We start from the raw sequence: 13,952 nt of genomic DNA on the forward strand, positions 1-13,952 counted from the left end.
GGAGCAATTACTAAAGCTGTCTTTATTACAGATCTACCAAAAAAAAGGGGGGGGGGAGATTCCAAACAATGTTTCTCTTCATTTGGTTTATAAGCAGCAGCGCACAGGGAGGGGTGTGTGTTGCAGCAGTGGCCAAAGAGAGCCGCATGATTTAAAAGTACACCTGGACAGAGAGGGTGGGAAAGGATGCAGACTGGAGAGATGTAGCAGGGGAACTGGTTTTTCTAAGAAAGTCTGCCACCAACTCTCACGGGCAGCAGCTATTAATTGTACAGGATCTGGACTGGAGCAGGATGAGGGAAGCTTCTCCCCTGTCTTTGTTGGGAGTCTTCCATTTCTTGCCATGGCTATTTGCAAGCAGGCAGCAGGCTCTATTCCTCTTCTCCCACGGAGTAACCAGCCTTCCCATCAAGCTCAGAACCATGGCTGTTTGTCCCCACCTCCCAAGGAGAATGCTGAGCTAGAAGGGTGCAGCCTGTTCCCTCCCAAAACCGGACACTAGCCCAACTTCTCCAAGGCAGTTCCACTGTCCCTCATCTCCTCCCAAGGAACTAGGCTTAAAAACAAAAAGGGGGAAAAGTCCTGGGGCATATTCACACACTTGGCCTGGCTTGCTCAAGGTCCCATAAGTTTCTTGAGGAAGGCTTCCAGCTGATCCTCATCTTTTATCCCTACAAACTTATCCACCACATCGCCGTTCTTCATAGCCAGGACTGTGGGCACTGCTGAAACCTAGGAACAAAGAAGGAAAGATAGAATAATAGCTGTGCTCCACTGACCTGTGAACATCATTTCAGAAGTCAAAGCAAACATTAAAACAAAGGTGGGACGCTGTAAAAAAGGTGAATGATTAATGCTTCCTCACATTGGAGAGCTCCTAAGAAATTGAACAGGACCACTTGGATTTGGGGTGGGGTGGGGGTTGTTTTAATTTTAGAAAAATGACTGTCAAAGGCGTACAGCTCCAGCATGGAGTTTGCATTTGGCAGAAAGGAAGTTTCTGCTGGTACTCTGATGATAACAAATGCACTTTCCTGCTTGGAAAACAGAGTAAGGCAGGGATGGCTAACCTATAGCCCTCCAAATATGACTGGACTACAGCTCCCATCAGGCCCAGCAAGAATAGTCTGAGGCAAAGGTCAGGGGAAGATGGGAGTTGTAGTCCAACAGTATCTGGAGGGCCACAGTTTTCCCCATTCCTGGACTAGAGGGAAGGAGGAAACTGCCCCAGTGTGAAGCTGCACTGCCAGTTTTCTGAAAATCAGGCTCTCTGGAAGAGGAAGAGCTGACCAGAATGCACTCTGCGGCTGCTTAAAAGCTCACCATGCAGTTTGTGTAGCTGTGCAGAGGCATGGCATCTGACTATCACCTCTGACCATGTGGTAAGAAAGTGTTACTTCCCCCCACTCCCTGCCCAGTTGCACAGGTTTATAGCTACACAGAACTTATAGTACTGCTGGAGGGTTTATGGTTATAGCTTTCCAGACAGGAAGCTTTTAAGCAGCTCCTCCTTGGCTCCTGATCATCTATTTCTAGCCCACAACTGACATCAAGTTCACATATAGCAATACTCCAGTTCTGCAGATGTCATTGACTGACTTCTTATCCCTAAATGTGGTTTTAACTGTGCCCAAACAGAAGCAGAGAGAAAAATGGGTGTGTCCCTCTTTGCGGTGTCAAAGTGGTTGAAGAGTGAATATGACAGACTTACAACATCCAGGATATGTGTGTGTGTCCGCTTTAGATAGAGGAGGCTCTACATTTGCTTATTTTGTACAATCATTTCTGCCTGTCACAAGGAGGGCACTGAAGCTCTGTCCTCTGGAATCCCACCCCTCTGCCTTCAAAGGGTTGTTCAGAGATTCGCTAGGCGGTTTCAAACCTGAATTTGCATCCAAAGTAACTACAGTGGTACCTCCGGTTACATACGCTTCAGGTTACAGTCTCCGCTGACCCAGAAATAGTACCTCGGCTTAAGAACTCTGCTTCAGGATGAGAACAGAAATCGTGCTCTGGCAGCGCGGCGGCAGCAGGAGGCCCCATTAGCTAAAGTGGTGCTTCAGGCTAAGAACAGTTTCAGGTTCAGAACGGACCTCCGGAACGAGTTAAGTACTTAATCTGAGGTGCCACTGTAACATGCTTTATATCAGGGCTGGGGGAACCCATGGCCCTCCAGATGTTGTGGGACTCTCCATCAGTCCCAGGCAGCATGGTCAATGGCCAGGAATGATGATGGGAAATGCAGTTCAACATCTGGTGGGGGGATATCCAACCTCTGCTTTAAACACAGACTGAGGCCTTCAAATTTCTTAAAGGGTCGAGCACAACTACTGAATACACATAGCCCAGCCATCAGTATATTTATTCTAAGAGTGGTGAAGCAGAACACCAGAAGGCCACATTTGTACCATACATTTAAAGCACTATGATACTACTTAAACAGTCATGGCTTCCCTGCAAATAATTATGGGAGCTGCCGTTTGTTAAAGGTACTGGGAGGTTATAGAAGGTCTCCTATCCTTCTCCCAGAGTTCCCTGGGAAGAGGGCTTGACTGTTAATCCACTCTAGGAATTGTATCTCCGTAAAAGGAATACAGAAAACTACAGCTCCCAGAATTCCATGGGGGAAGCAGGGACTGTTTAAAGTGGTATTGTAGCTCTCTAAATGTATGGTGTGAATGTAGCTCACGTTTCTGGAGTCATGCTACACTCATCCCCCTCCTGCAAGTTGGCTTATTGATCCATCAGCTTCTTACTGCCCAGTTTTGACTAAGGATTGAGAGGACAGCCAGGGATCAGGCAACAACAGGAAGAGGATCTGCAGGGGCTTGCTAGCTGAGTACTGCAGGGCCCAGTGCTTTAAAACCATAGGCTATCCCCCCCCCCCACATGTGAGCAAGCCCATTAAAGTAGTCCAGAGACTGACAAGAGAGGAATTTGTAAATATTTCAGAAGGGGCTGACACATTCCACAGCTCCCCTCTGGCGCCCTTATCTGCAGACAGCTCAGCCACTGGGTCGTGTCCTATCCTTATCTTGCCTGCTGTCCATCCCTGGAATGTGCTTTCTCATCAAACAGGCTCCCAGCTGCGCTGCGTCTTGCAGCCATCAGCAATTTGCCACACGCAAAGCCTCCCCAATGGAAAGCCCTGGGAGATCTGGCTTCTCTTTTCCACCAACGCTCTGGGCTCAGAAGGCCTGTTTCAGCTGGGCCCCACCCTTTCCCCTCTGCTGGCCAATGCACTGCAGCTCCTTAAGGGTGCCACATCCTATGGTTACTCCAGGATGTGTGTGTGTGTGTTTTTAAAAGAAAAACCTAATGAAGGCTCAACATGCAACAGATTATAGATTATGGTTAATTGATGTTCTTTAGTGCCCTCTAGGGGACAACTATAAAAATTCCTGGGCCCTCAAAACACTCCCAGAAAGCTCCTCTTTTCTTCATTTTTAGAAAGAGCCAGATGCTTTACTTGTGGGGACATGTGGGATGCAAATAAGCAATAAAAGCACTTTATAGAGTGAGGATCCAGTACCTTATTCTCCCCATGCCCAAATTGCAGCCACAAAGCAGAGAGCAAGCTGTATATAAAAATGGCTTGCCCTAAGTTACACAGGAAGTGTGGGGCAGAGCAAGGTCTCCTGGGTAGAATGCAAAGAATGTTAACTGCTGAGTCACTCTTCCCGTCCACAGTTTAATACTACAAGGGCTTTTTCTATGCTAGGCGTAAATCAATAGGGTGTGGAACATTTAATCGTTCCCCATCCATACCAAGACAGACTCAAAATCTGAATTTAATTCCTGACAGGTGAAAAATATATGCTAAGTAAAGGACAGGCAGCTAAGGCCCTCCATTCTTTGAAAACTGGCAAAGACTCCTTAGAAAGCTGTGATTAGGGTTTGAAACTGAATGAAGGTCATAAGAAGATATTAGGCAGGAGGTTTTGAGTATTATGTATGACCTTTATAATTATATGCTTGGCAGTGCAAGAAGTGTGTGTGTGTGTGTGTGTGTGTGTGTGTACATGAGCATCTACCTACAAAAGTTCGAAGCCTAGATTTCAAGGTAGGGCTGGGAATGTCCTCTGCCTGAAATCCTAGTGAGTTACTGCCAGCCAGTTTAGTAGACAACTTTCACAAAAGTCTAACTTGATATAAGGCAGCTTCCTATCTTCCTATGCTTTTTGGTTCACGGCTGGTAAGTGTTTGCTATTTTAAGAATTTTAGGCAATGTCTTTAAACGAGCAGCAGCTGACCCACTTTCTAGCTCACCCCATACCCCGCGAGGGGTGGGTTTGTTCTACTTCTTCCCCCAAATGCCGCCAGAGGGGCTTCTGAAGGAGCATATTTCCTTGAGGGAAGGGGAGAAGAAACAGAAATAGCTTCTTCGTGCCAAATAGCTGCCTTTTAGGTTTTAATTTTATAATCACTGCTTCTCGCCGTAATAGGTTTATTCAAACTGCTTTCGTTGGGTCCACCTGAAAGGCAGCATATAAAATAATGATTGGTTACAGGTCACGTTGTTGAGGTGGGACATCAGGACTCTGGGCAAAGGAGACCAGAAGTTCTCTTTGTCCATTCCACTCACAGCACCATCTGTAAATCACCCAGCGGCTGTGCGAAGAGAAGGGTCACCACTGGAACACTATTGACTCAACTGGAACATAACAAGGGATGGTGGCAGCAAGCCAAAGTTAAGAGGTGGTGGGGAAACTGAAAGAGTTCAAGGGAAGGTGGTGGCAGGCTGAGACAGGCCCCTCTTCCTGCCTCTGTGGGAGAAGTTGCATAGCAAGGAGGGGCCCCTGGCCTGAAAGAGGGAGAAAGGACCAACTAAGCAAGAGGAAGAGACATGGGCAGGGCCGGCCCATCCGTTTAACAAATGAGGAATTTGTCCCAGGCAATAAACTAAGTCAGCAGGAAATGCCTAGCCATTTCACCAGCAAGCGTTGAAGAAGAAGATGCAGCAGCAGCAGCAGCAGGACTTTGGCTCAGGGTGTCCAAATGCCTTCCCTATTTGGGAATCAGGAGAAGGAAGCTCTGGTCAGAGCTGAATCCCTTCTGGGAAGAATCCCTGTGAAATTTTTTCGCAGCAGGAAAATACTTCATGGATGGATGCTCCATTGGGACAGCTCCGGAGCCCAGGGCAGGTCAGGGCCTGCGCGAAGGAATGTACAGGCATTCCAAGGCTCACAGAGGGGGTCCCTCCCTCCCTCTCCCTTCCAAAGAATCTGCCGCTGCAGAAAAGTTGTTGTGAAATTTCCAGGCTGAGATGGTGGGCCGCTGTCTTGTAAACAAGAGCGAGGGAGGGAAGACTGATAGGAGCGGGAGATTTACTGCCCATTTGCATGGAATCTGCAGGACTCAAAAAGCCCAGCAGAGTAGAAAATTGTTTAGGATCTTAAGGCCACAAACTAAAAAGAAGCAAAAATCATTTTGCCACATGAAGACGTCTTATACAAAGCACCAGGTTGCTGGACTTCTAGCCCAGCATTCCTTACTTCAGCTAGTAGTAGCTTTCCAGGATCTTAGGTGCCTCAGCGCCTATTAACTGGAACACTTTTAACAGAGATACAATATGGGGCTTTATTCCTGAAAAGCGTACACTCTTTCACTAAGCTATGGTCTTGCCTTTAAGTGAGAATGTAGAGGGAAGGCCAAGCATAGCTTTTCTTGTTTTTAAAGTGTCCACCACCAATTTCCACTGCCCCTCTACCCTTCTAAATTTAAGTATCAGACAAAACTCTTCTTATGTCCTAAGCGTCAGAGGAAAGGACCAGCCTTCTGTAAAGCTCTGCATATTGAATCTGGTAGCTGATATAGAAAGGATTCTGTAAAAAAAGAACAAACCAACTTAAAAAAAGAGAGGGGGAGTTAAGAATAACAGAATTGTAGAGTTGGAAGGGACCACAAGGGTCATCTACCCTCCAAAATGGTCCAACCCCCTACAAGGAAGAAATCTTTTGCTCAACAAGCAAACCCAGAACCCTGAGATTAAGAGTCTCGTGCTCTACGGACTGAGCTATCCCAGCTTGTATGAAAAAATAATTTCTAGGCTTACTGTTATCTGGAAATGGGTCTTGGAAATACGGCTTTCTTTTGCAGGGAATGAGCATCTCTGCTTATGATCACCTTGGTTACAAATGCTATTCTTGACTCTCTGCAGTTCTGCCACCTTCTAAAGCCTGCCTTCCAGATGTTATTAAGACTCCAACTCCCATCATCCCAATCACTGGCCATGCTTCTTGGGGCTGTTGGCAGTTGGAGTCCAATGTCCAGGGGGCTAGCCTGGTTCTAAGCCATCTGATGCCTGCCTGCCTCTTGGCATCCTCCATAATGCAGCTACTCTTCCCACACAGTGACCACCAAGACTCGAGTTGGCTGCTCCAGAGTCTCTTCTATCATCACCCAGGGATTCTCTGCCCACAAACAAAGCCTTCTTGCACCACCGGACCTTCATCTCGCTTCTGCCACAGCTCCCCTATTAATTTATTGAATAAATCCATCTTCTGTCACCAATCTCTGGTTTATCTTAGTCAAGACCATGAGTCCCATTGAGCATCCTTTCCCAGCCTGGAGCTCTCCAGATGTTTTGGACAACTGTGCTGGCTGGGGCTGATGGGAGCTGTAGTCCAAAACATCTAGAGGTTGGAAAAGGCAGCTCTTCCTAGGCTCCTAATCAGAACAAATGAAGAGCAAACCAAGTTCTTCTATACAACACATATTCTGTATATTTCTTAGGAGGGTTATGAGCACTTACCTTGTATTCAATGGCTAAGTCTGTGTGGTCGTCGATGTCTACTTTTGCCATCAACACCTTCCCCTTCTGTTTGGCCACTATCTTTTCTAGCCTGGGGCCCAAGATCTTGCAGGGACCGCACCACCTCCAAGGAGAGAAAAGGAATTCAGAGTTCAGTGAGGGAAAAGCAAAGGCAGCAGGAAAAAGGCGAAGCTTTTCAAAACACTCTGAACTCCTCCCCTATTTTCTGGGGTGAGCATGCCTTTAATAGCTGCAGGAGAAACCCCCTTAACTTTAAATATCAAGCCTGATATTGATGCCTGTCTTGCTAAATTAAAGAACGGCATGCATGTGCTGGGCAGGTTTACAGCAGCTTTAACAATTCAAGCGCCAAGAGCTACAAGCAGCACTTTATAGACAGCTTGGGGTGTTTTCCTGCAAGGGACACTCAAAGGTACGTTTGAGCCACGTTCATGCTGTTTGCGCCATAGGGTGAATGTGGGACAGAAAGCAGGAGAACCCCATTTTCACCAAGAGCCCTTAAAAACCCATTATACACTCTAGCCAACACAGGTGGTCTTATATTCCCTTTACAAAGTGGTCTAACATCCGCCAGAGAGAGCCCTAAGGGTTAAACAAGAGTGAGTTTGCACACTGAAGTTGCCATGTGATCATTCTGATTAAGGCATGAGCACCACAATGCAGCTTTCTGTAACCTGGTGCCCTCCAGATGTTTTGAACTACAAGCCCCAGCAGCCCTGACCTTGGCTGTGCTGGTTGTGGATGATGGGAGATGTAGTCCACTAATATTTGGAGGTCACCAGGTTGGGAGAAGCTGCTGTAATGTGTCAAACTATATCCTATCACATGCTCAGGGAAGATTGTTTTTAACGCTAGGCTGTTTCCTAAGGACGGGAGCAGAACTCTATAAAGAGAAAAATTGTAGCACATCACCTAAACTGAACCCAGATACTTGTACAGAGGTGTTTTGAAAACATCTTGGAACCCTTTCCTTATGCATACAGAAGCCAGAGCTGTAAAAAAGCCCCAGATATACCACTACACGTGGGGATCACACAACAACTATCTGTTTGATCCAGAGTACACTCATTTAGGATCCCACAGCTAGTTCTCAAGCACTGTACCTTTGGCATAATAGACCCTTGAGTTATCGCCATACAGGACAGTTTTCACAGGTGCTGTTTTTTCCTACACCAGTTTTGCACCTGAGCAGAGGAGACTTCATGTATCAAGGTCCCTTGCAAAACATACCGCGACAAATTTTGTACTGAGTCAGAAGTACAATAGTGAATGGATGCCTTTGCGCCATTTGGGTTATTAAAAAATGTAAGCATGCATTGTTTTGCTTGGTTTTGTTGAAATCAATAAAAAAATAAAAACAATATTTTGCCCTTTCAAAAAGAAGAGCATGGGATTGTGGGTGTGGGGTGGGGACCCTCCTAATCCTTGATGCAATGGCACCTGGACCAAGCTATTCCATGCCACACCTACCTTCGTCCCTTCAGGGCTGTCTGGGACTAACTGCTTTTGAGCTGGCATATTTGGAATGAAGGTACTGAGGAAGTCAGCTAGCTCCCACTGCTTCTGTGGTCGCTAAGCAGCCACCCCCACAGTGGTTCTCATCTCCTTCCTCTCCCCCCCAGATCTGACATAGAAAGTGTCTAGCAAAACAAAAACTCCAATAGCATTTGAGAGCTGCAGGCAGACTCTTGACACAGTTCAACCAAGTTAATTTCTAAGACTGTTTTGATCTGAAAGGTCACGTAGCTACAAAGATGTTTGCAGTCTCTCTTTATTGCTAGGGAATAGGTCTAGCTATATTGCAAACAGCCACCACCTACACAATAAAAGCATAAAATAAAAACCTTTCAGCTTTTGCTATTGACTTGTAACAAACGAACAGGGAGATGCAACCCAGCAGCTGCATATTTTGGTTGCATGTAATTAACATAATTCAAGTAACAGAACAGGGAAGATGCCAAATTACTATTAGTGGACATGTTGCATGTCACTATCACCCTACAAGCACTTCATAGCTAGAAGGGGACTCAGAGGACTGGACCATCCACATCATTTATCCAAGGTGTGCATTTGTGCACATTGTGGTCTAATACACACATGAACTAGTGATCAGGCAGGAACTGATGCCAACAACTTTAAGCCAAGGAGAAACAAAACCCTCTGCACTCACTGGGCGTGGAAATCAATCACCACCGGCTTCTCACTCTTCAGAACTCTGTCTTGGAAGTCATCCCCATCCTGGATGTTAAAGGTGTGCCTGAAGACCAAAGTAGTGGAAAATGTCCTAGTAGTTGCAGGCACCGTAGTGAAGGGGACGGGCAGGCGCCAGGTGAGATTGCAGGGTGCAGCTGAAACCCGACAGAGAAGCAAAGGTGGCTGTGAACGGAGCGGTCCAGAGAGCTGTTTGGCAGGGATGGAGAGGAATGGCCTGAGGAGGAGCTTTTGGGCCATCTGCAAAATGAAAAACAAAAGCAACACAGTTGGGGGAAAGTCAACAGTGGGGGCACTTGCAGCTTCCTGAACTCTGCTGGTGTATTCCCACCACCAAGACCCCGCAGACCTACCTGTTATTTCACTGTTTCCTTCCCTTTCCAGTCAATTCCAAGGATCCCCAATCATGCCCCTATCTAGTCTCCACTGTTGCCCATACTCCTGCTTCCTAGGTTCCCAAGCTTTTATCTTATCCATGCCCTCCAGAATTTCAGATACACCAATTATATTTACTGCACATACAGCACACACATCAAAGTGTTGGGCTAATGAAGAGTAAAAAAGGGCAGGCCCTACCTGCAGGCTCAACATTTAACCTAAACTACCTTTTGGGTTACAATCTTATCTACTATCTTTACCCTTCAGCTCAGTCTCACTTAAGCACTGTCAGATCACATGTCAGCATGAAGGGCATACGGAAATTATGGTGAATGAAAGAAAAGATCGCCCTTTAACTCTCTGGACAAATATGCAGTCTTTCTTTTTCTTTTTTAAAATGATATTTATTACTTTTTCAACATTTTCAACACAATACTACAAACAAAAAAGAAAAGAGAAAAAACAATACAAATACAATACAAAAACGCTACATGGACTAACAAAACAAAGCAAAAACCAACAAAAACAATTTAAAAACACCTCAAACATTTTCAATATCTTATATTTCATTCACTTATTTCCAGCGACCTCCTCACACCTCCCTTTTTGTATTCCACTTCTATTGTTTCAGCAATTCCTTTCCATCTTACTCTGTTTTCTATCCTATAATTATCTTAACACATTCTTGCCTTATTTTTCCTTTAATTTTCTATTAATCTATTTATACTTAATTCCTTATGACATTTCTACTAAAGCCATATAACTTCATTCCAACATTTTTCTAACATTCCTTAATTTTACAATATTTCTATAAATAGTCTTTAAAATTTTTCCAATCTTCTTCCACCGACTCTTCTTCCTGGTCTTGGATCTTGCCAGTCATTTCCGCCAATTCCATATAGTCCATCAACTTCGTCTGCCATTGTCCAACACTTCAGTGTTTTCAAGAAGCAGCCATTCTCTCAAGCAGCAAAAAGCAGATGGTTCACAACGAAATTTAAAGGTCTGGCAGGGCAGGTCCACCTCCTTCTTTGGCCAAATATGCAGTCTTTCAAACCAGGGGATGTTTGGGTAGCTCCTCCCAGTGCAGGCAGGTTCATTAGGACAAATCTCAGTAAGCCCTCAGCCAACTTTCTTCCTGCTTACAACCAGTCCAGGGAGTGGTACAGTGGTGCCCCGCAAGACAAACGCCTCGCGAGACGGAAAAACTCGCAAGACGAAAGGTTTTTTCGTTTTCGAGTTGCCTCGCAAGACGAATTTCCCTATGGGCTTGCTTCGCAAAACGAAGCTTGCCCCGCAAGCTCCGGGGATAGCGGGGAAGCGCAGCGCGTCTTCCCCGCTGTCCCCAGACCTCTTTTGAAGCAAGGGGCGGCGGGGAGAAGATCGCTTCTCCCCGTTGCCAGCCCCGCAAGCTCCGGGGAAAGAGGGGAAGGTGCAGCGCCTTCCCCTCTCTCCCCGGACCCCTTTTGAACCAAGGGGCGGCAAGGGGGAGAAGTGATCTTCTCCCCTCCGCCCCTTGCTTCAAAAAAGGGGACAGAGCGGCGCTTCCCCTCTGTCCCCGGACGGTCTCCATAGGAACGCATTGATTGATTTTCAATGCATTCCTATGGGAAACCGTGCTTCGCAAGACGAAAAACTCACAAGAAGAAAAAACTTGCAGAACGAATTAATTTCGTCTTGCGAGGCACCACTGTACTGGCTGTCACCTTCCTCCTCCTGGGTCTCAGTCCTTGTAGAATGCAGCAGGTAGGAGGACTGAGCCAAAAAGTAGTTGGCTCTGCCTGTCATTGACTCTGGGCTCCCTTCCTTCCATTTTACCAGTCCCAGTGTGTACCAGCCATCATTGATACTCCTCAGTCAAATCACACTTTTAAACCTTCCTTTTTTGTTGCTCCTGGCTACTCCAGTCCTATAATTCTAGCCTAGTCCAAGTTGGTGGATACCAGTCTTTTTACTGAATAGTTCTTATTTGCAAGCCATGTCCTCTATTGGCCACGGTGGGCCCAATTATCATATTGGAACATCAACATCTTCCTTTCACTATTAACACTGTGATTTCGGCTGGGTTTCTCAGTGTGGGAAAATGCTTTACCATTCTGATCCTAACAACCAGTGAGGCACAACTGATTGTGTGATAGGTAGAAAGCAACCTGCCCAACTTCATTTTTTGGTTATGCTTAAAATTCATTACCTGACAACCACAATCCGGCTGCTCAACTAACACTTATATGCACCAACTATGGTACAAACTACTGTAGTACAGCTAGCTCTTCTGAGTGTTCAAAACACTTGACATGTGTTCTAGGAAAGCTCAGTCAGTATAGCATAAGACTCTAAATCTCAGGGTTGTGTGTTTGAGCACCACATTGGGGGAAAGATTCCTGCATGCCAGGGGGATGGAGTAGATGACCCTCACGGTCCCTTCCAGCTCTATAATTCTATTACTCATTACCTCAGCAAGCTTCACAACAGTCCTGTAAGATTATTATCCCCACAGCAGCAAGACACTTCCATAGCGGCTAGTACAATGCAGAAGAGTAGGAGGGCATTTTCACCAATCTCAGATAAACAACAGCACTAAGCTACCAAATTTCTTGCATCAATAGGCTGGACTAAATGACATATGAGGTCCCTTCCAAAATACTCATAAAGGATGCTATGGGAAAATTGTTATTTTATTTACTGCCTCAAAATACAAGCAGAACACAAACCAAACAAATATGTTTTCTTTAGCACTTTATGAGGTTTGCCTCTTTGGTTGGTTGGTTGGTTTGGCCTAGCACCACCCACCCACCTTGAAACAAATTTTGATTGCATCTGCTTCAAAATGTGTTTTCCTAAAACACATTTACATGCAATAAAGGATGTTTTCTGTAACAAACCACCCTTTTATAAAACATTTTAACTTTCAAAACACCAAAGTTTGCAAAATTTAGTGCAGATGATTAAAAAGATATTTTCTTAAGTAAAGGCAGGCAATGTTGCATTATTCAAATACAATATTAAAACCCAGTACTGTATTAGGTAAACATTTGTTGTTGTTTAGTCGTTTAGTCATGTCCGACTCTTCATGACCCCATGGACCAGAGCACGCCAGGCACTCCTGTCTTCCACTGCCTCCCGCAGTTTGGTCAAACTCATTATTGACATGCAGTTGATATTTAACTGCTCTAAATGCACTGAAATATAACAGAAGGATATATATTTCTAACCTTCTGTCCTACCCTGGTTACCCTCCAGTCAGCTTAATTCCTAACCAAGTTTGCCAGCTCCCCGCACCTTTAACTTTGGCACCTATATGCCAAGGGGTGGGGGGAGAGAATAATTTTCCTGATAGGGCAGGAAAGTGATGAGTTCCATCCGTTACATTCCTGTGCATTTGGTAATCGGGAAGGAGACGGGCGTTTTTCTGAAACTGAGCTGGCAAGGCTGCTTCCATTCCACAGCTTTTATTTTCATTTCTAGAACAGGAAGAACTGAAGCTCGGAATCTAACCCATGGCCTCAAAGACTCGCGATCTGAGAAACCCCCTCCGCCGGCCTCAACCAGAGGCTGCGGTTACGGAAGGGTGAGAAAAGCGCACTCTGCACATGTTCAGAGGCAATCTCGTCTGATCTACAAACTGGTTGAAATGAAGCCCAGCTTATTAGTGCCGCTTAACTAATTGCCATCCTGGGCTCTTTGGTGGAGGCGGGATATAAGTTGAAGTAATATAATAATGGTAATCATCACAAGTAATTCACGTTTCACTTGACCTCCTCCATTTCCTCTACTAGCTCCGGTCCAGCGGAGAAAGTGTTACTCGTGAGTAAACAGGCACAGGCCCCCATCTGCTGTGCAGGCGGGACAACGACCCCCCCCCCCCGCGCGACCTTCTCCCTTCCACCTTCTCACCTTTCAGCCCCTCTTTACAGTGTCTCGCGGCCGCCACACTGTGGAATCAGACGGGCCGAACTCTCCTGCCAGCCGATTGGAGCGGCCGTGGGAGGAATGTATGCATTCTAGCTGGATGATTGGCTGGCGAAAGGGAAGCTGTTGAGAAACCTGGGACGTGGTTGGGCTAAGGAGGGCGCGTTCGGCCCTCAGAGGAGCGCGTCTTCCGCGCGCTTATTGGTTAAAACGCCGCCGCTCCGAACGCTGGGGTGTCGGAATTTTCACGCAGCCTCGGGTTTGATTGGCTAAAAAGTGCCAGTTGAAAGCAGGAATCTGCGTCAGCGCTGTGGCCTCGTTCCTCGCACCGGGGAGCCAAGGTCAGAGTACACAGGATGTGCCTAGGGAGGTGGTAGGAAAGGCGGGTTCCCAGCTTGTTCATTTCAGGGTTAATAAAAATAGTATTTTTTTTTAATTTACACCCCGCCCATCCGACTCTCCTAACAGCGCACCGTTATCTTGGCTTAAATCAGTTAAGCTGCAATGTTTGTTTATTGTCAGACGCTCTATCTGTCTGTTTGTTTGTTTGCTTACTTATTTGCTTACTATACCGCCCTTCATCAGAGGATCGCTTTGATTGTTAGAATAGAATAAAGCAGGGAGGGCAGAAGGCTGATCGGAATCTATTTGTAGATCTTGGGGGTGGTTCGCAGTAGAT

The 13,952-nt window shown here is 46.0% G+C and overlaps 1 protein-coding gene across 2 annotated transcripts; it reads right to left on the reverse strand.

The window, feature by feature from the left end:
- Positions 1 to 7: 7 nt before the first annotated feature.
- On the reverse strand, positions 8 to 13,403 carry TXN2 (thioredoxin 2). 2 transcript variants are annotated; one of them, XM_081211040.1, is made up of 4 exons: positions 13,259 to 13,403; positions 8,946 to 9,226; positions 6,755 to 6,878; positions 8 to 732 (listed from the first exon to the last, which is right to left on the reverse strand). In XM_081211040.1, exons 2-4 carry the CDS (start codon positions 9,224 to 9,226, stop codon positions 616 to 618), a joined length of 522 nt encoding a protein of 173 aa, XP_081067166.1. In that variant the 5' UTR covers positions 13,259 to 13,403; the 3' UTR covers positions 8 to 615. The 2 variants fall into 2 exon arrangements, with proteins under 2 accessions (XP_081067166.1, XP_081067167.1); XM_081211041.1 differs by lacking the exon at positions 13,259 to 13,403 and adding an exon at positions 13,108 to 13,199.
- Between the last annotated feature and the right edge of the window lie 549 nt (positions 13,404 to 13,952).

The sequence above is a fragment of the Podarcis bocagei genome (assembly GCF_964188305.1).
Source record: "Podarcis bocagei genome assembly, chromosome: 10".
Classification (NCBI taxonomy): Eukaryota; Metazoa; Chordata; class Lepidosauria; order Squamata; family Lacertidae; genus Podarcis; species Podarcis bocagei.